The sequence below is a fragment of the Spermophilus citellus genome (genome assembly GCF_964194105.1).
Source record: "Spermophilus citellus genome assembly, chromosome: 2".
Lineage (NCBI taxonomy): Eukaryota > Metazoa > Chordata > Mammalia > Rodentia > Sciuridae > Spermophilus > Spermophilus citellus.
The window spans coordinates 1,573,035-1,597,635 of NC_138183.1; the positions used below are offsets into that span (position 1 = coordinate 1,573,035).

Consider the following 24,601-nt stretch of genomic DNA (forward strand, 5'->3'; position numbering starts at 1 on the left):
CGCAGGAGCCGGCAGGGCCTTGCCCCTGGCTCCACCAGGGCCTGGGTGCTCAGCAGGCTGGAGACACCACTGGCTGAGACACCCCTCTTGCTCGCCACAGTCCTTGGGGGCTCCAGCCAAGAGCAATCTACCCTGGACTCCATGCCACCTCTTGTTCACAAGGGCATCGTACAGCTGGGTCTGCCATGGGCCACCTGGGCCAGGCCTGCGCCCCACTGCTGCTGTCTTCCGGAGGCCCGGGGAGCTCTGAAAGGCCCTGTGGGTCCCCTGGTCAGCTGGGACCTGTGCTGAGGAGACCTGCTAGTGTTATAGAGTGCCGAGTGAGGTAGCGTCAGTGCTGGAAAGATGGTTCTTCCTCCTTAAGCAGGGAAGCAGGAGCCCCCAAGCTGGGGGAGCCAGGCTCATGGAGAGCTCCTAGGGCTTTGAGAGTGAGCTGCCCACACTGTTAGTATGAGCTGGGCTTGGGGCTGTCCCTGGTCCCACTTCTGTGCAGCCTGGCACAAGTTGTTTTCCTCTCTGAACCTCAGTTCTGTCACTGTGAATGTGGATGTATGAATTGCAGGAAGGACAAGGGAGCCTTGGGGCCGCATGTGCTTGTCACAGTGTCACCCCTACAGCTGTTCCTGACTCCAGTGGGGGTACATGCCTCACCACACTGCACAGAGGGGGGTCTTCTCCCATCCAGGGCTTGACTGTCTCCTGTCAAGAGAGCCCACAAGGGCCCCTCCAATTGGAATGGGACAAGGGGAAGCCCAGGTGATGGGCCCAACACACACTGCCACGTGGACAAGGAGGCCCCCGGGGGCAGGCCTAGGGAGAAGGCACTCCCGTCCACTCTGCTGCCCCAGTGTTGTTCTCCCCTTCCCTGGCCGCTCTGCACACACCTGGACACTCACAACAGCCACTTGTAAGTCCCCTGGTGGCTCTTGGTGCCAGTCAGGCAGACACCCCTGGAGCCCGCGAGCCACCCCTCCCATCCCTACTGGGCCTGAAAGGGCGTCAGAGAAGAGAAGCAGTTTCCCATTCTGGACGTATCCCCCTAGCTCCAACCAGCAGCTCAGGGAGAGGGAGGGAGGACAGGCCTCTGGAACACCCCTGTGCAGGGCCAGGGAGCTGGCCCGGGGAGCTGGCAGAGCACTGCCTTCAGAGCACCACACCCAGGGCATGCTTGTGGTGGTCATCACCAGCCCTCCGCCTGGAGCCATGTGCCACGTGCCTGCCCGTAATCACCCGGAGCTCTTGGCATGTGCCACGTCATCCTGCTTGACAGATGAGACAGCAGTGACATCCAAGCTCAGCTCACCTGGCTGGGCTGTGGGCACTGAAGCCAAGCTTTGCTTTCCTGGCCCTAAACTTCAGCCCGTGTTACACTTGTCACTCTGAGCCAGCCTCATGGAGGGGACAGCAGGATGGTGGAGGGCTGAGCCCTGGGAGTGAGGAGGCCCGGGCTCAGGAGTTGCAGAGATCAAGGGTGGTGTGGGTCCCTCATGAGCTCCAGCCCGGGGACCCAGCACCTGGTTCTCCCCAGGACCCCCTGGAGGTTCAACCAGGGCAGGGACAGATTGGTGGTGGGCATCCAGCCCTGTCCTCCTCCTGGGGCCCCTTCTCCTGCAAAGCTGCTCCCACAGGGCCCAGGGTGGCTGGGACCATCTCAGGTGCCACCAGCAGGCATCCAGCCAACCCAGATCTGATGACTCCAGCAATCTCTTCTGTGGACTCCAAACTGGGGAGGGGAGAGGAGGACCAGGAGTGGGGGAGAGCATGCCAAGTATGCCTGCTCAAGTGAAGAGAACATTGTTTTACTATTGTTTCCAAATAATCTTGTTAGCCTGGGAAAGGCCTCCTCCTTCTCATGGATGTGAGCCTGTGCCTGTCACAATGGCCTTGCCCATTGCTCTTCGTCTCCTTGGGGGGCCTTGGAGTTCCTAGGAAGTGGGGGCTGCAGATGAGTGGAGGGTCCCATGCATGTCCACAGGGATCCCAGAAGGAAACAGTCTGCCCCACCCACGAGGGCTCATGCGCCTCATTGGGTGACACATGCCACCCATATGACTGTGAGACACCTGGCCATGCAGCATTCTTGGGGCACTGGCTGGCAGCTATAAGCTTTGTCACCAGGTGTGTCCCCAGGGCACACAGGAAGCAGGTGCATGCTTGTACACCCCAGGAGCCATCTGTGGGGCTCCTCCTGGGCCTGCCTCTGCCTGTGCCTTGCTGGGCCTGGCAGATGTGTGTTCTGTGAGTGTCAGGGAGACACACATACCTGGGAGAGTCTCTGTGGGCTCCAGGCTCCCCAGGGCAGCTCTAGGCACCCCCAGCTTTGCATATATGTGGGTGAGGGTCTTCTAACATCAGCCTAAAGCCAACAGAATTAGGACGGTCTACCTGCCACCCAGTATGGCCGGCACAGCCCCTCCAAAACAGAAAGCAGCAGGTTTTCCCTCTGAGGGGTGGTCAGCCTACCCAGGTGCTGCCTGTTCCAGGAGTGGCTATTGTGGGGCTCGTGCAGAACCCTCTGGAAGACATGGTGAATGCCTTCCTTTTCTACTTTTCACACTGTGAGTGTTCTCCTAGATGTCACAGCCATGCTTGAGCATTTGTGTCCCTGTAAGATCTATGCATTGGGACCTCAGCCTCCATGTGGAGGCAGTAAAAAGAGGGGCCTTAGAGTGGCAACTGAGTCATAAGGCACCACCCTCGCTGATGGGATCAGCAAGAGAGAATCAACCAGGCCCTCTTCTGCCTCTTACCGGGCTGCCTTCCACCATGTGAGGACACAGGGAGAAGGCCCAACCTGGCAGCATAGAGTAATTCTCTCTAGACCCAGTATCTGCCTGTACCTGGAACTTGGATTTTACAGCCTCCAGAACTGTGAGAAATTAATTTGTTACATGTAAATTACCAGGTCTCAGGTATTTTGTTATACCAGCACAAATGGACTAAGGCACATTTCTAAGGGTTCTTCAAGAACATATGGGGAGGGGGCCGTTTTCCACCCATCCTGTGGGTGTGCTCCAACATCCAATCAGGCTCTCACTGGGGACACTCCACTGCTTCCTTTCCCCTCTGTCAGGGCAGAACACCTGTAGGATCCAGGTGGGCAGGGACCGCCCAGAGTCGCAGCTGCAGGCACATGCTATGAATGCAGAGGGCCTCTCTCAGTTTGGACCCTGCCCATCTGGAACAGGGGAAATCACATCCCTGAGACTCCTGGGCTCAGCAGGAGTGCCACAGGGGGCTCGGCAAGTTCCTATCATGGCATGAAGGTGGCCCAGGGGTTCTCTCTCCCTTGAATCAAGACCAGATGGTTGGAAGCCCTGGCTGCATCATTGTGTGGGACCTGGCAGGGCTATGCCACCGTGGAAAGGAGGTCCTGGCCTGGCCATGAGAGAAAGGGACCCGCCAGGGTGTGGGTTTAAACCCAGCTCAGCTGCTCACGAGCTGGGGCTTTGTCTGGGCCTCTCCTGTCAGACTGGAACCTGGTGAACGAGGTCCTACCAACAAAGCCCTCAGCATGGACAGTGGTCACTGTGAAGCCTGTACTGACCCCTCCAACCACCCTGTGCTGCATGTTCCTGCCTGGCCTGGGGCTCTGAGCAGGTGGTCCTGGATCTCCCCAGAGCTTGGGGCTCATCTGTGGGCCTGGAAGCCTGCTCGCCCTCTGGGACAGGTGCTTCCTTTGGCACAAGACTGGAGGGATCCCAGGAACCTCCAGGGCCCACAGGCTGGAGGACAGGAGCTGCCTGCTGGCCAGGAGCCCAGAGAAGTGACAGGAACAAGAGCAAGCTGCAGGGCCTGGCCCTCCTGGACTGCCTTTCCCCGGCCTCTCTCCCCTGGCTGACCAGGGGCGGCAGGCCAGCTCCTCTGAGTAATGTCCGCCACCTAGCTGCCAGCTGCCATACCTGAAGTCATCGCAGAACCTGGAGGAGGCCACCCACCTCCACGGAGCCCCCTGTGGTCTCTGGGTCTCCTCCTAGAAGCCAGACTCCCCAGTGGTCCCAGCCCCAATCATCTAGCCCCCGGCCTCCCTTGCCCTCAGAGGCCAGTGCCCCAGCCACTAGCCAGATAGGCAGGTGGAATAGAGAGGCATGTGTCAGCCCTGAGTCCTGGCAGGGGCCACGGGGGGGTGCAGCAGCTGGGGTACAACCTTGCCAGGGGTTGAGGACAGGGACTGCTTGCCGTGAGTGGGGAGGGTGCAGAGCAGGGTGCCAGGCTCAGGCTTTTGGAGCTCGTGGGGACCCTAAAAGGGCTCTGCATGGGGGTCCCCCCCAGCCCCCGGAGCTACTGGTTGTTGTGGAGCCTTCCTGCTTGGCTCCACATGAAAATGGAAAACAGCCAAGTGACCTCCTCTCCCCAGGAGCAGGGAACACCTCTCCAGTCTCTCCCTCTTCCCTGGGGACTAAGATGGCCAGCTCAGAGCCAGCAGATTCACAGTTAGGGAGAAGACCCCCTCCTGTCCAGCAGCAGCCGCAGAGTCTAGAGGGCCAGGCTGGAGCCACCGCGAATGTGGAGCTGGGGACAGGTGACGCCCGGCACCATCCCGCTCCACGAGCTGCACTTCCCTTCTGGGATGCAGGCTGGCCTCAAGCATCGACTTGGACCCCTCGGAAGCTCCATTAAAATGACAGCAAGGCATCTGTTCACTTTATTTATTTATTTATTTATTTATTTATTTATTTATTTATTTATTTAGAGCTGGTCCTGCTCATTGCTAGCTGCACACAGTGGCTTATCACAGGCTCCATCCTACTTTGGTGCTTAGTATGGGACACCTACTCAGGGTGGATACTGTAGCCCAAAACTCCTGGGCTCAAGGGTTCCTCTGGCTCAGCCTCCTGAAGAGCTGGGGCCACAGGCCTGCACCACAATGGCCAGCTGGCATTTAAACTGCACTCACCAAGACCAAGATGATGGGAGCGGGAACCAGTGCGCCCCCCTGGACTGGAGGAAGCTGAGTGCTGGCGGCAGGGCCCAGGGAACAGGCGGAGGCCTCAGGCCTGGGAGGCACGGATCAGCGTCTGTGCCTTCCTCATAATCCTGATGTGTCTCTGGAGGGGTGACCCTCAGGGTGGGACAGCTGAGGGCTGGCTGCCTGTGCTGATGGCCAGGGAGCTGGGGGATGTTGTATCCTGAATGCCCCCAGCACCCTGGCTGCCTCTGCACTTCTCCCCCAGGCAGGAGCACAGAAAACCTTCAGGGGTCTGGTTCACCGGAGAGAAAGGCCGACACGTCCCCTCCTTCAGTACCACAGTTTCCTCCCCGTATCCAGGCCAGGTTCTCCATGAGCAGACAGTGGGATGGGGTTTGGATGCAGGACATGCAGTGGGGCAGCACCTGGCAGAGGGAGGGTCTGAGCTCCACCCAGGTCTGCCAGGCCTGCAGGGTTCAGGGCTCTGGGCAACTGTGGCCCATGGGCTGAAGTGGCTGGGCCCTTACCCCTGTTGCTTAGTCCCTGAGAAGAGAGTGGCCATGGTTAGGTGACTCTCTGCAAGTGAGGGAGCCCCTGATGGGCTGGGGATGGTCCTGCAGCTGGGCCCTGTCTTTCCTGGAGGGGTGTCCGTGCTTGCCGGGGACCCCCCCTCACTCATGAGGTTCTGTTTTCCAGGATTCCTGAGGGTCATAGGCCTGCTTTGGTGCAAGTGGATTCCCTAGTCTTATGGGATGTTGTGGGGGACCAGGCACCCCGTAACCTCAGAGGATGGTGCTGGCTGAGGCCCTGCGAATGCAAACCCAACCCATACCCAGAAAGCACGTGTGCTCCAGGAGAAGGGACGGCTGGTCCTCTGGAACAGAGGGAGCCTGGCCTTGGTGAGCACAGCACCCTATGTGCTGAGCCTGCCTCTGCAGCTGGTGGCCTGGGCACTGTGGGGCAGCGGTGCTGGACTGACCTGGTCACCAGGAATTTACAGCATCCCTGCACCATGCCACGTGTTGGTGGCGGGGGGAAGTGCCCAGCTGGCTGGGCAGAGCCCTGGACTTAGTTGCTGGCCATCTCCTGCTGGCGGGTGCTCTGGGACAGATCCCAGCGTGAAGGTCTTCATGCACTGTTCTACTCCCAGGTGCCCATTGCCACACCTCCACCCACACGTCCTTCCCTGATGGTCAGTCTTTCTCAGTTTGGTTCCTAGCTGGCCACTGCCCGTGACTGTGTAGTCTCCCTTCCCACACTTACTGCCCTCCCCATCCACCTTGGCCTCCCAGGGCTGCCACGGGGTAGGCTGAGTCATGGCCACCATCTTTCTGGGGTTGTACTGGGCCAGCCTATCCATAACGGGCTGTGGCCAGCTCTTCCTCCTCTGGCTGGCCCCACCAGACCCCACTGGAGCCAGAGGAGTGGGCTGGAGGAGGGTGCAGATGCCCCATCCTAGGTGTGCCCACCTTCCCTGGGCAGTGGCCATGCTGAGTCCACCCCACCCTAGTACTGGGTCTGATGGGACCCTGCTCACCACAGGTAGTTCTTGCCCATCAAACTGGCTCTTGACCAGATGATTGCTCCGTGTGGGATCCAGAAGCACATGGAGGTGCACTCTCCAAAGGCCAGGTGTCTCAGTCTGCTTGGGCTGCTGAATCACCTGGGCACCATGGGGACTTGGCATACAGGGCCACATCTCGGTCCGGGGCTGGAGTCCATGATGGTGGTTCTGGCTGCCCTAGTTGCTGGCAAGGGCTCTTTCTGCACCGGTGTCCTTTGTTGCTCTGTCTTCACGTGGCCTCCTGGGGTTGAGAGAGCCAGCACTGACCGGGGTCCTGCTCTCAGGTCATTAGACCTTAACCTCCTGTAGCCACACTGGGGTTGGAGCTTCAACATGACTTCTGGAGACGTACAGGCATTTGGTCCATGACAGCATGTGATCCGCTACAGTGGATGTCAGCTGGCTTCAAACCCCAGGGACCTGGCCGTGAGTCTCTGGCTGGCTCTCGCCCCTCCCCCATCCAACACCACGCGGTCTGCTGGTCGCACAGCCTGGGGACAGGTCCGCCTACACAGCAGCTGGCCCTGTGCTGAGTCCTGCTCAAACCTGGCAGCCTCACAGTCACCTGAAAGTGGCCAGAGAATGTCCCTGGGTATGGCCTGTGTACCAGCAGAGCCTTGACCGTCCCACAGGTGTGACCTAGCTTTGACCCTGGAAGGGATGCCCAGCAACGCCCTGACCGCTAGGCCTCTAGAATTTTTATGGATGAGGCAGCCCTCAGAATTTCTGGGTGAGTGAGCACCAGGCATGCAGCTGCCACCTGAGGCCACCACCCCTTAGCAGCACCAAGGCCTCTTGCTCAGTCAGCCAGCTGCATCATGCCACTGAGGAAACGTGGCCGAGGCAGGAGGTGAGGTGGCCCTGGCAGGGCTGAGCGTGGTTGCAGGAGGCATGTCTAGAATTCGGGGTGATAGAGGGGAGGGGAGGGGAAGGGGGGGTAGGAAGGGCAGCAGAATAAAATAGACATTATGACTGCTGTATGTACGTACGTGACTGCATGACCAATGTGATTCTGCAACCTGTACACTCAGAAGAATGATTCAAATGTATGTCAAGATCATTGTACTGTCATGTGTAACTAATAAAAAAATAAAATAGAATGCGGGGTGCTGAGGAGGACGGTGCTCTGAACCTCCTCTCCACACTAGCAGAGACCTGCCTCTGTTCCAGAGGCTGGGATTGTCCACTGCTGGGCAGAGTCACTGGCCATGCCGGGGTCTGTCTGCTTCAGCTGGACAGGGCTGGTAACCAGGCGGAGCTGTGAGGGGCCCAGCAGCACTGCTTCCTTGAGGTCCTCTAGGACACTGGCCCCACTGTCCCCCACATGCAGGACAGCCTGCTGGCCAGGAGGGACATGGTTCACAGGCTCCTGCAACCCCCTGACTGTGATCTTTCACCCCCCAGACCAGGGTGGCCCAGCGGGGGTGCACCAGCCCAAGTGCAGTCCAGAGGCAGGAGAGTGGCCACTGTGAGCTGGATCCTGGTGGAGCCTGGAAATCACTGCCCCAACAGGGAGCAGTGACTGGGCTCCACAGTGCCCACAGCCCTGACCAGGCCTCCCTGTCTCAGAGCAGTGACCGCAGGGCCCTGTAGAGAGGGACTGAGGGTCAGCTTCAGACTGTTGTGTGCTTTCCCTCTCTGGCCAACTCTTCAGGCCACGGGCTCCGGTGTAAAGCCGGCTTTCTGCTGGGCGACATCCCCCATTCGGTCACCATCTTTAACCTACTCTGCAGGAAGGGGCTGGGCTGCCGCATTGGTGGCTGCGGTCTCTCTTGCCCATGGAGGGTCACCGTGTCATTGCCATCTCCATGACTCTCTGTGCCACCAGGAGGATGGGCTCCCAGCACAAAGGAAGAGTGGCACCCTCAGAGGAGCTGTGTGGGCGCTCAGAGTGAGCGGGTGCAGAAAGACCCTGGGTGCCAGCCCTGCTTCTGGTGTGGAGGGCACCTGTCAGTGTGCAGGTCATAAGAGTCTGGGTCGTTGTTACCTGGGTGAACCCAACACGCGGCGCTGGGGCCACTGCCTCTGACATGGAGCAGAAGCACAGGAGGAAGGGCCCCGAGGGCCAGAGTGGTGTGGATGGCCGGCACCCTGAGTGCAGGGGCAAGCGCGTGTTGAGACCCTGCAGCAGCCTGACTCTGCTGGTTCAGAGGGAGTTTTCCGACACTTGCCCCTGGGAGGATGTGGGTCACTGCTGCCATCTGAGGCCTCTGTGCCTCCCTGAGAGGGCTAGTGGTGTCCCTGCTGCTACAAGCCAGAGAGAACGCAGCAGAGGAGGTGGTGAGGCTGGAGTGCCAGGGCCGGGAGGAAAGCACAGGTCCAACTGAAGGGTGGGGTCTGCACTAGAATGTGCTTTCAAAGCTAGAGACCTATTTGAGTAGGTGCATTTCCTTAAAAAAAAATTAGGTTTGTTTGGTATGTGGGGTTTGCGGACCTGAGACTTCCTGGCCTACACACACCTGTGTTCCCCCACCTCCAGCAACTGTGACAGGGACCTCAGCATCCATGGGGCAGTGCCAGGAAGCATCCAGGCCCAAGCTGGGGAGCATGCAGATAGCAAGGGACCAGAGCTGGGTCTGGGCAGCAGGAGGACGGCTGGGCCCTCTGGGAAAGTGGAGGTCATATCTGACTGACTTGGATGACATCACCCAGGGTGAGAGGACACTGGTAGGGGATATCCAGAAACCCTCCCAGGATCTCAGCTCCTCCTTGCAGGTTCCAGACTCCACGCTCAGCCCCGGGGCAGGGCTTCTCCCTGTTTCTCTGATGTTGAAGGACAAAGTCAACCGGATCCCCACTTGCCCAGAACCAGTGCACACCTGGCCAAAACCACACCTGGGCAAGTTTTCAGGAGCCTGAGAACGGGCCCTCGTCCGGGATAGCCAGGCCCCTCCTGGCGTGGTGGGGAGATGGCCTGGGCAAGTCCACAAAGCTCTAGCACCCAGTCTGCTGACCACAGGCATCACCCTCCCAGATTGTCTGGCCATGGGCAGAGCCACTTCCAGGGTGGTCTTGCTGTGGGGAGCCCAGCTCCGGTTGAGGAGGCCTCTAGGACTGTGTTGAGCAACTATCCAGGGCCCAGGGCTGCTGCCCCGGAGGCTGCCTCAGGAGGCAGAGTCCCCCCACCCAAGTATTCCAAAGACCAGGACGATCCCAGCTTGTGCCCAAACCAAATTTGCTAAATACCTAGAGGAGTTTCTTGGCAGAGGGCTATTTTCCAGTGTTCTTGGGGTGGGTGATGGGTGGCCTAGAGTCCCCTCAGTCCCTGCTTCCACCACCTCCCTGCAGGGGACTCCCAAGCCACGATGGGGAGAGGGCGCCACCTGCTGGCAGCCTAGGAGGACTACAATCAGCGGCCTGTTCTCAGTGAGGACGCCTAGGCCCCCAGGGCCCCAGGCCTGGAGTTGCAGAGACAGTGGGGGCAGCACCTTGCCTTGCACATTGACTAGCACCCCAGGTTGAAAAACTCAAGTCTAAGGACCCCTGGGAAAACTTGGGATCTTCAACACCAGGAGAAAGGGTGGTTGGTCCCAGGAGACTGAGGCCAGCAGCCCTGTGCCCCCATGGCCACCTGCCACAGTCCTGCATGTGCCCTGTAGCTGTGGTTCTACAGATTTTGACTTTGGTGTCACTGGACCTAGTGGTGCCAGTCTACCTACCTGCCTGTCCGCCTGCCAGCCAGGCCCCAGCCAGGCAGCCCCCGCCACAGGTACCATGTTTCAGAAGCTTGGAGCTAGAATTCTGCCACTGGGGTCCTATCAGCTCCAGCTGCCAGGTGCATTGTTAAAGGCCAGCTGTGCTGATGGTCCCTGGGGAGGGGGCAGTCAGGAGGGGACAGCAATCTGGCAGGGGGCAGTGCCAAGGTCCACTAGGCCTGAGGTACTCCCCACTGCCCCAGGGGACCCAGTGGGGATGGGGTGTCCCAAGTGCCTGCCCCCCCCTTCCCCAGTGAGGTTGGTGTTGGGTGGTGCGGAGACCCTCCAGGTTCTGTCCCTCCTCCTTCCCACATACGGGACCCAGCAGGGTCCAGGGCCTCAGGCGTGCACCCCACCCTGACCTCACAGCGGTGGTTACTCAGGTGAGGCTCCTGGCTCCTGGCACAGGAATACAAGTCCCCTGGGCTGCACAGGGAGGAGGAGCTGCAAACTCTGGTAGGGCTGGGGTTTCTCTGGCAACCTCTGGGCGGGGCAGCTTCCCTCAGCAACTGGGCACCTGGAGTCCTTAGCTCCAGGGCACTCGCACTGTGGACTCCTCTGGCCTTGTAGTGTGGCTGCTGCTCAGTGTCCTCCTGCAGACAGGGAGACCTGGAACCCCCCAGTGGGTGAGTACCTGGGGAGATCTACCTGAACCCTGCCCAGTCTGCACCAAGCACCTGGAGGAGGGGGCTGGGACAGAAGGGGGGCAGAGATAGGGAGCCGGGGGCACAGGCTCCCTGTTCCTCCACCCAGCTCCCCTGGGGGAATCTTCCTGTGTTGCCCCCTCTGAGGGCGTGGGCCCTGAGGCAGAGCGAGACTGCCTTAGGAGGGCTTTTCCCCTGCCCTGCCTGCAGGGCTGCCTCCCTCTGAGCCCAGGTGAGCTCCTGTGAACGCTGTCACCATCTCCGTCTGTGAAGTGGGAATGAGCTTTGCCCAGACCTGACGGGGCTGATGTGAGGCTCAGTATTGGGCCCACCTGGCAAATCCATTGTCCTGACAGTGGGGTGGGGACAAGGAGAGGCTGCACTGGCCAGGACAGCCCAGCCCAGCATGGGCAACCTGCTAAAGCTCTCTGGCATGTGGCCTGGCTCCCTGGCTGACCCGCCTTGCTGTAGAGCCCCCATTAGGGTCTGTGAGGTCAGGCTGGAGCAGCCCGGGACAGAGGCCCAGAGCTAGACCCTCAAGGCCCTGGCCCTCTGCTGGCCATCTGAGCCCTTGAGGGAGCTCTGGTCCCTGAGGAAGTGGTGCTGTGTGCTCGGGTTCCTTTTTCAGGTGGCACCCCCTTGCTGGGGGGTCAGGTCACAAGTCCCAGAGCTGTGTGCTGCTCTGAGGACCCATGATTTGAGGGAGGTGGTACTGAAGAGGGGTCCCTGCTCTGCATATGTGACAGTGGGCAAGGTGACAGCCTCCCTCACAGGGAGGTGTGGAGCCAAGGCCACCCCAGGTAAGGTGTTGCAGGCAGGGTCTGGGTGCCCCGGAGGGCCAGCTCAGGAGGCCCTCTTCCTCACGGGCCTTCTCAGGTGGGAGGTAGGTGGCCTGCTTCAGCAGGCTGCTCTGGTGCCCGCCCGCCCTGGCTGTGGAGAGGCTGACCAGGCCTGGGGTCGGGGGTGGAGGGGCTGCCTGGGACCTCCCTTTGTGGCAAGGCCCTGGTGGAACCTCTCCTTGGCACCTGGATGTGTCCCCCAGGGTCTTCTTCTGGGTCTTATGAGCTGGCAGTGCAGCTGGGGTCTCTGCAGGAGCAGTGACAGCCCTCCCTGCCCGCCGCTGCCTCTGACTACAGGCCCGCGACAGGACAGCTTGCCACGTGGCACCTCTGCCTCGTCTCACTCCTTGGGCTCTTCCACCTGGCTTCCCAGTGGCACCCACTCCCAACGGTCTTCCCAAGTCCCAGCCTGCTGTCACTCCTTCCTGCCCTGGCATCTGCTGCCTCTGTGTCCCCTGTCTCCTGGGGCAAGGCCAGTGGAAGCTTCAGTGGGCTGGACGGATGGGCTGCCCAGACTCACACCCACAGAACAGCCCTGCCCTGCTCTGCAGACCCTTTGGGGTGTGTGTGTGTGTGTGTGTGTGTGTGTGTGTGCACGTATGGCGTGCACCACAGGGGAGACCTGTGCTTTGACTCAGGGGCCCAGGGCCTCTGGCCCTCTACACGTCATTCCCTGGCTGTGACTGTGACCTGCTCGAGCCTGGAGAGCTGGGCTGCTGTGGGGACCCTGAGGCTCTGCTGCCTTCCTGGCCCTGGCAGCCTGGTAGCCTTGGGGTGCGGCTGTGGGGCTGCAGAGGGCAGGGCAGTTGGTGGCAGGGTGCCATGCCAACACCTGGGCCTGTGTTGCTGTTGCTGGGCACTGTGGCCTCAGGCCCTGGGGCCCCCAGGGGTGACAGGCATGGTGCCCTTCTCCTCTCGCTGTGCCGCACTGCCCGGCCCTGCTCGGCTTTGCTTTCCAGGGCCGAGGCGGTGAGAAGTAAACAGTGTTGCTAATTAGAGCAGAGCTGCCAGCTTCCAGAAGGGGGGCCTCCCGCCCCCGCCCACCTTCCGCGGCCCAGATTGCAGCAGAGTCAGGCATATGCTGCAGTTGGAGCCTGTGTGCTTTTCGCAGTTGCGGGGGGCTGGGGGCCTCTGTGGCGTTGCTGCCTGCTGAGCCCCGCCCCAGTCTGTACCTGTGCAGCCCAGTCTTGGAACTGGGTGGTGGCTGTGGGCCGGCACAGGGGTGGGAGGCTGGACAGGGACAGGGTGCCTGGGTTCCCTCCCTGGCTCCTTCCTCCACTCTGCAGGCCCAGCCGAGAACTTGGTGTTCCATGTGTCTTCTGAACTCCCGAGGGCGCCTCCACGGGGGACGAGGTTCCGCTCGCTTCGCAGAGGAGTGGGCCAGGGCCTGGAGGGCTGCACAGCTTGCCTGAGATCCCGAGGGTGCCTGGTGTCTCAGCCCCTGGGCCCTCCCTGCCTAGACTGGGCAGGGGTACACGGGGATGCCTGTTGGCTTCTCCTCCCAGCCCACCCTGCCAAGAAGCCAGCCCTCATACAGGGCTCCGCATGGCCCTGGGACCCCCAGGAGCAGCGGATTTTCCTGGCCCTGGGGGTGTGGGAGGTCGTGGGAATGACTTGGCATGCCAGCTTTCTGACCCTCCCAGGCCCCTGGACCTGTGACTCAAGCTGAGCCCCAGTCCCTCCCCTATAGTAAAGGTAATAAGTGGATGTCCCTCAAGGGACTGTCACAGGGCAGCACAAGTGCCCAGCCATGCCGTGAATAATTGCTGATAAAGGGGCGTGTTTACCTGCTGACGTGGGTCACGACCCCACAGGAGAGGTGGACAGGGATCTGGCAGGCACCCCCAAGGACAGGGGAGAGGGGAGGGAGGAGGCCAGAGGGCCGGGGAAGGGGTATGTGCCTTGTGCACCAGAGTGGAGCTCCAGTGGTAGAAGCCAAGGAAGTAGTGGGTTGGCCAGCACCAGGAGTCCAGGAGCAGGCCCTGGTTGGCATGGACCTTCTCCCAGGCCTGCAGAGGGCCCAGGTGAGGTGACAGTGCTGCCAGGGACACGTGCAGGCTCCTTGACCCAGGTTCTGGCCTCTGCCCACTGGTCTTCTGGGAGCCTCTGTTCCTGGCCACTCTGCAGCCAGCACAGAGACCCGCCCTGCTAGCAGGTGTGATGGTCCTGGGGGCAGGACACAGACTGCACAGGTTTGGCCAGGGCATGGACTGGACATGAGCAGAGGCTCCAGGCTTTGGGGAGCCAGCGTGGGACCCCTGGTTTGGAGTGTGTCCTGAAGCCTTGTGATTGAGCAGCCTGGGGGGACCCAGCAGCACCCAGCACGGCTGGTAGGGAGGAGAGGGCAGTGAGTGGTGGCCTCACAGCCCACAGGACAGCAGCCGCTCCGCCTGGCTTTGTCCTCAGCCAGGCCTCTCCATGCTTTTGCTCTTTGTACAGGAAAGTATTCACTCGGTTCTGGCCACTGTGTGTGGCTCTATCCCGTCAAACCAGGGCCTCAACAACCTGTGGGCTGTGGGCAGGGTGTGTCCAGCCTCGATCTTCAGATGCTCTGCCCCCCACTTTTGGGAGCAGGGCTAGGGAGTCCTGGACTTGGGTGCTATGGGGGCCTAAAGGCCTGGCAGAGAGAAGGTGACGGTCAATAAAGGGGCCAGTCCTTTGGATGGCCCAGGGCCATGTCTGTAGGAAGCAGAGGGGCGTTCAGTCCCAGGGTGGGGAGGCTCCTTGGGAACCAGAGGGAGCCAGAGGTGGAGCTGTCTTCGAGGATCACCTCAGAGTGGTTCAGGCTTCCAGGATGGCGTGGGTGACACACGGTCACTCCCTGTGGCCTCTTGTGCCGGCCCAGATCTGCTGCGTGACACTCTAGGAGGTTGCAGAAGTTCCTCAGCCTTTTCCAGGCCCCCAGTTGCCGCAGCCCTAGTCTCCTCTCTGGGACTTCTAATCTCTTGCAAATGTCATCCCCAGGGAAGCCAGGAGCCCTAGCAGAGTGGGACACCAGGCTGGGCGGTGTCCCTGGGCTGGATTCGGGTCCTGCTGGCTGTGGCAGTCATGCGTAGGGGGGTCTGGGGGGCCTCAGGTTCCAGGTGGGGCCTGGGCTTGGCAGCCCTCCTGGCTCGACACCCTTTCCCTAGGTCAGGCCCTGTATAAAAAGCCCCAGGAAGGGCAGGGGTGTGGCCCCGTGTCAGAGAGCCTTCCCGGCACATGGGAGGGCCTGGCTTCCACCCCCAAACCCAAAAATAAAATAATAGACTTAGGTTTTCTTCATGCCACCTAGAACCAGGGGACTTTTGCTGTCAACTCCTTATCTCTGGGCCACATCCCAAGACAGATTCCTGCATCTCCACACCTGTCCCTATCAGCCACGCAGCAGAGAACTCACGGGCACTCACAGTCCTCAGGGAGAGGCAGGGTCTCCCTTCCCCACTCGACCTCAGGACCAGCTGCGCCCCAGACCAGCCACACACAGAACCCATGTCCACCCCACCACACTGCCCTGCCGGGCAGGTTCATGGAACCCCTGGGGGGTGTCTCTTCGAGCTCCCGGGGAGGAGGACGCAAGCCAGGACTCCTGGCTTTGGGGGACATCTGGGAGTGTTGGTGGGAGCCCCAGCAGGAGTTGAAGGGCTCAGGCTGTCGCTGAGTGACACGGGGTTATTATGCTGTCATGGGGACACCTGGAATTCTCTCCCACCCCACTGAGAGGCAACTCATTAGGAAGCCCCCACCCCCGCCATTGCCAGCTCAGGGCCTGCACCCACTGTCCCCACCCAGTTTCAATGACCGTCCTGAGGGCTTCCATTGTAGGCCAGGGGGCCAGCACCGGCCAACATCCAGAGCCAGGCAGTGGCCAGCCTGTCCAGCACAGTGATGGGCCCTGGGCTGTAGACCTGGAGGCCACCATGTGAGCACACCGTCAGGCTGATGGCGGCTGGGGCTCGCCCTGGTGCTCACCCACCTTGGCTACTGGCCATGCCAACCCCAGTCTTGGGCAGGCTGCCCACCTACCTGCGGAGAGCACTCCAGCCCTTCCCCCAGGAGAGCCAGCAGCAGGGCCTCTGGTCTGTCAGGACCCTGGGGAGAACGGAGAGCAGGAAGACCAAGCCCAGGTAGTGTCTGTGTGTCATCAAATGCGTGGGGCAGACTGCAGGGGTCTTGCCTTCCCCAGGCAGTGCCCTGGTGGACGACACCAGGACATGGAGGTCAGCGCTCAGGTCCTGGGCCTGCCTCTGCCAGGCGCCTTGGTGTGGGCTGGCCTCTGAGCCTTAGTTTTCCCACCTGCAAATTGGGCTGATGACGGTCCCCACCTCAACAGGGCGTGGTCAGACCCCACGAGAGATGGCCACGAGAGATGGTCAGGGCAAGGACCCTGGGAAAGAGTGTTTACTGTGGGACAGTTGTGGGAGCAGGGGTTGCAGGGATAGGGGACTCAGTCTCGAATGCTCTGCTCAGCATTGGGCCGCCAGCCTGACCAACTGTGTCTGTCACTCTTTCCCAGGGAAGACAGTCTTGGTCTACCTGCAGCCGAGGATGACCTCATAGCTGACCTGAGGTGGCCCGGGCCCTCCCAGCAGCTGGGCTTTCATGGCACGATTCCTCACGTGGTTTGGTCTGATGACCTGGAGGAGCCAAGCCCCAGTATGGAGGCCTGCAGCTTGCCCCTGTGGGCTGTAAACCAGGAGGACAGGGACGGGGACAGTTCGGTGTCATCGGGCCGCATTTCCGGCTCCTCTGGGGGCCATGAATCATGTGCACCTCCCCGAGGGCCCTGGAGGGAGAGGCCGCCCCAGATGCTAGGGCCCCGGCGACATCCCAGAAAGAGAAACCCACGGCTGGAGCAGCTAAGGGACAAGATCCGGGCGCAGACGCGGTGGCAGGCTAGCTGCGCCTCCTTGGGCACCTCAGCATCCTCCAGTGCCTCGCGCCTCTACAGAGCTACGTCGCCAGCACCCAGGAGCAAGACCCGCAAGGCGACAAGCTCCCTTCCAGCCCCTACAAGATGCCCAGGTCAGTGGCAGGTTGGCTGGGGGAGGGAGGCTGGGCCTGAGGCTGTGGAGGCCAGGAGGCAGGCGGGTTGGGAGGGTGCCAGAGGCAGGGGCACCAGTGTGACCCACCAGGGAGGTGTGTGCCATGTGCCCAGTGCCCCGAGGGCTTCAAGGCCCCAGAGCCACGTGGAGATTGGAGAGGGGCTTCTGAGCTGGGTTTGGGTGAGGAAGGCCCATTGATGGCTGAATCACATTGGAAGGACAGGGACGTGGAGGTTGTGGAAAGAACCTGGGTCTGTTTCTTTGTCCCTGAAGCTTTGGGGGCTGGTCCCCAAGCAGGTCAGCTGCGTGGTCAGGGACCCTAAGAAGCCAGAGTGGGGTCTAGAAGGTTCACCCGCTTCCTGGCCTGGAGAGGGGTGGCATATCTAGGGAGCCTCACTGCCGGGCAGGAGGGGGCCTGGCCCAGGTGCCTTCTTCTAAGGAGGCAGGGAGATGGACATCTGCCCTTTTTCTTTTTTAAGGCAGCAGCTTATTTTTAAAGATGATTGTAAACTACATGACATAAGACCTGCCATCTTAGGCACTCTTACGTGTCTGTTAGTGGCATTAAATGTATCCATTGCTGGGTGGCCACACCTCTGTCCATCTCCCAAGCTTCCCCATTGTTCCAAACTAAGCCCTGTCCCCATTAAACACCAGCCCCCCAGACCCCACCCCTCTATTTCCTGTCTCATGGACCTGGGCTCCGGTCGCCTCATGGAAGTGGGTCCCCCAGGACAGCCCTTGTGACTTTTTCAAAGGCAGCGTGCTTCTTTCTGAAAGTATAGATGATGAAACGCCAGGGAGACCGCGGCTGCTCCCTCTGTGGCCCTCCCAGTGTTTCTCTGGCCAGCTCTGGGGTGTGCCCTCTGAGTCTTGCTGCCTCGAAAGGATGGGATTGAACCAGGGGCTGTGGCCTCCTTTCCCATGTGGAGGTTCCAAGCCCAGCCGGTGCCCTGCAGGAGGGCAGATTCTGCTCTGTAAGCCACGGCGGTGACCTGTCGGTGCCAGGTCTGGCCTAATGAGGCAGCTTCCCACTAAGGGGCTGTCCTTGCCGGGGCGTGGCCCGAGGTGCTGCCCCTGAGCCTTCTCCCTGCCCCCTCTGTGTGCATGCCCCAGGCTTCAGCGACCTGCATGCAGCTGAGCCCAGAATGGAAGACATAGTACTCTCTGGCCCGGGGCACGAGCTCTCCCGGGTCACCCAGCGCGAGGCTTCAGGTGAGTGGTGTGGATACCACGTGCTGGGCCCCACTTACAGATGACACTGGGGGTCAGAGAGGACCCTAGCTGAGAAGGTGCTAATGGGGATTTGGAGCCTGAGCTGTAACCCTCTGCCTCTCAGGGGAGAGAATCCCAGGCCCCCTCCGTTGGCTCTTTGTAGAGCCATCTCCTGGGCAGAAGGAGGTGTTCTCACTACCTTGCGGCCAGCCCGAGGCCTTCTAGGACCCCCAGCCCCTGGCTCCCTGGGCCGTCTGGCAGATGTAGGCCCTGCCTAGCTCTGGAGGTGCTGCGGGTGGGCCAGGGGTCAGGAGACTTCCAGGTAGGGGATGGGCCTGGGGACACACGTGGCTGAGCTTGCTCACTCATTCTATAGACAGAGGAGGGGTGGAGGGACGGGCGGGCTGCTCTGGGAGTGGAGGGCTGCACTGTCGGGAACACCCGCCTCACCCCGCCGTGCAGCCTCCGAGGGTGCTGGACCCGAGCGGCTGACAGCTGGGCTTGGGCAGCTCTGTTTGAGGGCAGGCATGGGGTGCAGAGAGGTGGGCTCTGGTAGGGTTTTGGAGACCCCAGAGTGGAGAGGGGAGGAGGCTGGGAAGTGTTTTATGTCATTGGCTTCTGAGTTCCCCGGCCCAGCAGGGTGGCGGAGGTTTCTGCAGGGGCTGGGAGAAGGCAGTCAGAGGCAGGCCCCCGTGTTGCAGTGGTGGCCAGCTGGACATGTGTAGGGGCCGTCTGGCCCTGTGTTCTGCCAGCCAGGATCCCAGAGCTGGCCTGACCCACAGCTGGAGCCAGGTACCCAGCCCCTCTGGCTGCAGCCCTCGCTGCTGGGCTCCCCGGGGCCTGGCTCATCTGGTCACCCACCCACTCAAGGAACCCCAGGACTCGGGATGCGTGTGCAGTGGCCACGTGGGGTCCACTTCTCACTCTCCCTCCCTCTTCCTCTTCCTCTCGCTGAAGTTCCAAGGGAAAAAACTAAGAGGACCAGAAACATCTCTTGGAAAATGGAGAAACCTGCCCAGTCGCTCTGCCCCAGTGGACCAGCCAAAGGCAAAGGTGAGGGCTGGGCCCCCCCCCCCCCCCGGGTACCGGGGTCCCTAGAGTCGGCAGAAGCTCTGGATTCAGTCCTGAGGTTGGCTGGCTGGCAGGGTCACCTGCACTGCCACACACACAAGGCTCAGGACGCCTGGGATCTGGGGGCCTCAGCTCCAGTGGCCACCAGAGGAGCCGCGGGTGGCTCCTGCCTGTGCAGGTTGTGTGTCCCTCATGGTGAAGTGAAAGACCACAGCCCCCGCCACAGTCCCTGAGGACAAGGCACTGCGCACTCTCACAGTGCTGCCGAAGTGAGGGTGCGGGATGTCTGGGGGGCGGGCGTCCCCGCTGGCCCGGCTTGGGGCTTGGAGACTTAGGGTTCCAGGCAGAAACAAGGACAGGCTCTTCCACCCGCCCAGGCAGGGTGGGTGGGGTAGGGGTGGGGTGGGGGAAGGGTGGGGGAGGGGAGGGGGAGGCTGGGGAGGAGGGGGAGGAGGAGGCTCACAGATCCCACCCTCTCCAAGAGGCTAGCCAGGGTAAGGCCATCACTAATGCTGTTGCTGATAATAGAGGATATAATTAACAATAGGTGATAACAGGACCCCCCCCCCCGTGTGTACCTGGGACCATGCCTGGGCACCTTGCCAAGGTCTGTCCTCAGTGGTGGGCAGGGCCTGGAGGACTCCGAACTCCCTCTGAGTTAGGAATCCCCTCCCTCCCTGAGGCCTGGCCCTGCAGAGACCCAGGTGCCCTGCCTGGCTGCTGGTTTCAGAGCTTCAGGGTGAATGCGGGAAGGGTTTTGCCCTCCGCTGGACGTGGGCAGTAGCGGGTTGTTGGGACGGAGGCTGGCAGAGCTCTTCTGGGCCTCCCTTTGAACATCCTCAAGGTCAAGCCTGTGAGGACATCAAATCACTTTATCCTCAGAGCTCCTTGGGGAAAGGCACATGGCCTGCTACATGTGGGAACAGGTTGGGCAGCCTGCCCAGGGCCAGGCTGACAGGCCCTGACCCATCCAGCTCACAACCTGTGTTCCTAACCTGAGAGCCAGTCATGTGTACCTGGGACCACACCTGGGCACCTTGCCACCAAGTCTGGGCCCTGGGAACACCCCTGAGAAGCCCCCGGTATGGAGGACACAGCATACAGGGCCTGAGGCGGGCTGTGTGGGACCCTGACTGTAAGCCTAAGCAGCACCTGGGGCCAGGACATGGCTCCCTGTGACCCTCTGTGCCTCAGTTTCCCCACTGGGTGAGAACAGGGCCCTGGCCTGCTGGGCAGCATGAGCTCCATGCACGCCCAGGCACCTGTGTGGTCACACATCTGCTCCCTGGGCCAGCAGTGGCCTCCGCCATGCTCAGCAGCAGGTCTTCGGGGAGGCGGGAGGCCCAGCTGGCCATGTGGCCTTGGCAGATTTGTCTGTCAGCTGCCTGGAGGTGACGCAGGACAGCCGGGAAAATCTCCACTGGTGTCCAAGAGAGACACTGAAGGGCTCCAAGAAGTTTCCAGAAGCCCCCTGAAAATGCACAAAATAGAACCCTGTTTTTATATGACACCAAGGGGTGTCATCCCCCTCCCCTCGGCTTTTGGGCTTGTTTTGTTTTAAGGGCTAGCTTGAAAAATGACCTGCCTTCTGCCTGACACCGGGTCAGAGGGGCGTGCCACTGCCCACATTCATCACCGCGGCCACCCTGTCACCCCGATGGCAATGAGCATTAGTTGCTGACAGTGACGAAGTCACAGCTGGGCTAAGGAGGGATGGGTCTGGGTTCAGAGGTCAGAGCCACAGGACTCAGGAACTGGATGAATTAGAAATCTGCTGCAGTTAACAAAAAATTAAACCATGGTAGTATAAAATATTCATCCATCTGGGCCGCAGGAAGATGAAGCCCGATATTTAATTTTAGATTATCGCACCTTAGTTTGCATTTTTTATCATAGATTAGGTCAGCTGGAGCCTTGACAGGGCACTGGGGACTTCATCCACATCCACAGATTAAAAATCCTCTCGTAAAAACATTAATTGCCTTCAAAGTGCTCAGCAGAAGGAAAAACGCGCCCACCAGGACCCATCCATCGATGGGCCCCTCTGCTGGGCAACGGGAAGCCAAGCTGGGGGATGGGGGAGGGCTGAGGGTGCAGCGGGGTCTCTGCCCGGCGCCTGGCGGGGAAAGCCTGGCTAGCTTTGTGCAGTGGAGCAGCAATGAGGGTGGGGGGAGCCACTCTGGGCAGCCTGACACGTCCCCATGTCCCTATGTGAGGTCCAGGAGTGGTCAATGGGGCCACGCCAGCCTTAGCTCAGGCCTGGGCCCCACCCCTGCCTGCAGAACCCGGCCCCCCTCTGGGCCTGACTCCAGCCACAGTGATGGTGACCACTGGTTCACTTTCATGGCACCGTGGGAAGGGGCTCCTAGAGCTGTCCCCTCACAGAGGGGACCTGAGGCTCGGAGGAGTTGGGTCGTTTGCCCGAGGTCCACAGTGGAGGAGGTGGAGCTGGACTAGAACCCAGGCCTGGGACTGCTGTGACAGCACCATGACCTCCCCTGGCCCGGGGGCCTGACCCCAGACGGCATGGCTCAGTGCTGCCCGTGCTCCATCCGGGAGTGTGGTTCCAGACCTGTGGCTGGCGACGCAGGCTCAGGGCAGGTCCATGAGGGGTGTAGGGGGAGCACCCAACTGGCAGAAACCTCCCTCCATGGGGGCTGGGTGTGCATGGAGATCTTGATTCCAGGCCTCAGGGTGTGTGCGAGTGTGTGTGAGGACATGTGAGTATGTCGGCATGTGAGTGTGTGTGTGTGAGAGCGTGAGTGTGTGAGAGCGTGAGTGTGTGCGGGTGAGAGGAGGTGTGGGCGTGTGTGCATGTGTGTGTGAGTGTGCACAAGTCTGTGTGCATGTGGGTGATTGTGTGTGAGGGTGCGGGTGAGAGGCCTCTGTCCCCAGCTGGGCTGGTGGAGGGCTGGCCGTCATGACGGTGGCCGGGCTGGCCTTGGTGAGCACCACCAGGGAGCGTGAGGAGACCCCTGGAGGTGATGTCGCTGTGCGCCATGTTTGTTAGAGCGAGCTCATCTTGCTGGCAGGTGCCGTGACATCTACTCTGTGTCGCACAGTCCTGTGGGCCTGGGAGCCTGCACGGATCCCACCTGTGGCTGCTGGCTCTGACCAGCTTCAGAGCAGAGGACTCTCCTCCGGCTGAGGTGTGACCAGCTGCAGCCCCTGCCCTGAGCACCTGGAGGTTCGGCCAGGTGTAGGGGCCACCCAGGGCTGTGACCTCCACGTTGCTGGTTGCTTTTCCTGGCCACAGTGTGTGCTGCGTGCCTGAGTGTGTGAGGGTGTGAGTGTGTGAGTGTATGCGGGTGAGAGGAGGTGTGGGCGTGTGTGTGAGTGTGCACAAGTCTGTGCTGAGTGCTCCTTGGACAGAGCTGTTAGGAGGAGATTTATTACCCTCTTTTCACTGAAGAGAATACAGAGGGTCAGAGAAGTTGCCATAGTCACCCTGAGATGAAGCCTTGCTCTGACCCACAGGGGCTAGACATGAGGGGTTTCACTTTGAGCCCCTCCAGAACCTGTGAGGTGGTCGCCAGGGTCCAGGTGGAGCCACCCACTTCCTCATCAGGGCCGCTGTTCGGAGGTCCACAGGCACCCGGCTGTGTTTGTGTGTCTTCTCTGTTTAAGATTCTGAGTTGGTTGGTGTTCACGCCTGGAGAAAAGGACAAGCCCTGGTGAGGCTGCTGCTTGGGCCCCCTCCTGCCCGCCCCAGGCTCCAGAGCAAGGCACCCTCGAGGGACTGGGCCCCCAGCGTGGAATTAGGTACCTCGTGCCTCTGCCACAGGTCTGCCGGTCTGCTGCGGCCCCAGGGGGCGGGTGTGGAGGAGGAGATGTCCATGTTGTCCATCTCATCAAAGGAGGAGGCAGCTAGGGTGTCTCTCCCAGAGACCTGTCAATCACCCTCTAAATCACCATCAGAGAGGGGACACAGGAAAATAATTATCTTTAAAAACCTAAGAAGGTTGGAAGTGGCGGCACACACATGTAATCCCAGCAACTTGGGAGGTTGAGGCAGGAGGCTCACAAGTTTGAGGCCAGCCTCAGCAACTTTGTGAGACCTTGTCTCAAGATAAAAATAAAAAAGCTGAGGGTATGACTCAGTGACAGGGTGTCCCGGGTTTTAATCCTCAGTACTCAAAACAAACAGACCAAAAAACCCTAAGGATTTCTGTCCCCAAGAATGTCCTGGGTCAGCTCTGGAGCAGGCAAACCACCAGTTTCCCCAGCAAGAAGGACTGCAGATTGGAGCGGCCACTCCTCTGCGGGACTCGTGTCACTCCTCCGTGTGCGCAGTCAGCACACACATCCAGAGCAGAGGGTTCGCCCCATGTGGCTGCTGCTCTGAGGGTTCTGTGTGTGGGCGCCGAGGCCACAGTCGGGAGGGAGGGAGCTGAGACCGGCTGCCCCCCCTACACCCCGTGCCAGGAGGAGCTGGCTCTGCCTGCCTTCCACCTGCAGTGCCCAGCACCCCGTGACCACCTGTCTTTGCAGGAGACAGCAGGAGAGCCACAGCCACCCGGGGCTCGCCCGTCCACGCCTGGCTCCCCAGGCCTGCCTCTGCCGGCAGTGACCAGCGGCTCTCCGAGATCACACCCAGCCTGACTTCCCAAGATCAGCCGGAGACGGTCCAAACCGCTATGGCTATCCTGAAAGACCTCCGGCAGCAGATCCAGGCCGGGCTGGAATTGGCCCGCAACCCCAGGGACAGACCGAAGCTCAGACCCGCTAAAGCAGAGCCGCAGAGTCCAGCAGGGAGGCAGCAGCGGGACCCCCCAGGCTCCCGGGATGTGCAGGACCCCTTCTCCAAGAGCTCTTGGGCCCTGACAGAGGGGAAGTGCTCCTCTTTAGAGAGGCCCAGCAGTTCCTGCATCCAGCAGCCCTGGCACACCTTCGCCAAGTGGGAGTCCTATCCACAGAGGGCCTGGGTGGCCCAAGGACGAGACCCCCCTTTCCAGAGGTCAAGAAAAAACCCTGACAAGCTGGACACTTTCTCACGGCGGCCCTGGAGCACCTCTGGTGGACAGACCTGTCATCAGAGGGCCTGGGCGGCTTGTGAAGACTTGGAGCCCGCTGTCTCCAGACCCTGGAGCTCTCTGGAGAGGCCACACTCTGTCCCCCAACAGCCCTGGAGCAGCTCCTTTGGGCAAAGGACTGCCCCCCCCAGTAAGCTCAGAGCCGCTGTCCCCCATTCTTTGGGAATCAAGCAGGCCTGGTCGAGGCCCAGCCAGGGCCACCCTCAGAACCTATTGGGGAAGGAGCAAGATTCGAGCTCATCTGGGTCCTGCCCACGGCTCCGGGCACCCCTGTGCCAGCCGCACAGCTCGGAGTCCTTACGGGACTTCATGCGCCAGAAGGCCCAGGCCTGGCGGCAGCAGGCCCTACAACAGAAGGCCGTGGCTACGCGCACTCTGGAGCTGAGGAACCACAGGCTGCAGGAGGTCTACCGGAAGCAGAGGGAGGCGGTGCTGGGCAAGGCCGTCCCCGTGGTCTCCCAGACCAACCCTGGCATCGTCACCTTTGTGCCCAGTTCTGCGAGGTCCGGGGTACGTGCAGGAGGGGCAAGGGGGCACTCAGCTCAGCCTCTGAGCCTGAGGACCTCGGCTGCTTCCCTGGCCACCTGTGTCCACTGACATGTGTCCA

General features: G+C 60.9%; 1 protein-coding gene across 1 annotated transcript in view; it reads left to right on the plus strand.

The window, feature by feature from the left end:
- Positions 1–15,620: 15,620 nt before the first annotated feature.
- CCDC187 (coiled-coil domain containing 187) overlaps positions 15,621–24,601 on the plus strand; it is a gene marked incomplete at its 5' end in the record, with an annotated part of 41,970 nt that continues 32,989 nt past the window's right edge. Inside the window, 6 exons of the mRNA XM_081269478.1 lie at positions 15,621–15,757; positions 16,147–16,655; positions 17,792–17,890; positions 18,848–18,943; positions 22,589–22,723; positions 23,453–24,504. Of these exons, the coding sequence (XP_081125604.1) occupies positions 15,621–15,757; positions 16,147–16,655; positions 17,792–17,890; positions 18,848–18,943; positions 22,589–22,723; positions 23,453–24,504 (2,028 nt within the window). The remainder of the gene's footprint in view (positions 15,758–16,146; positions 16,656–17,791; positions 17,891–18,847; positions 18,944–22,588; positions 22,724–23,452; positions 24,505–24,601) is intronic.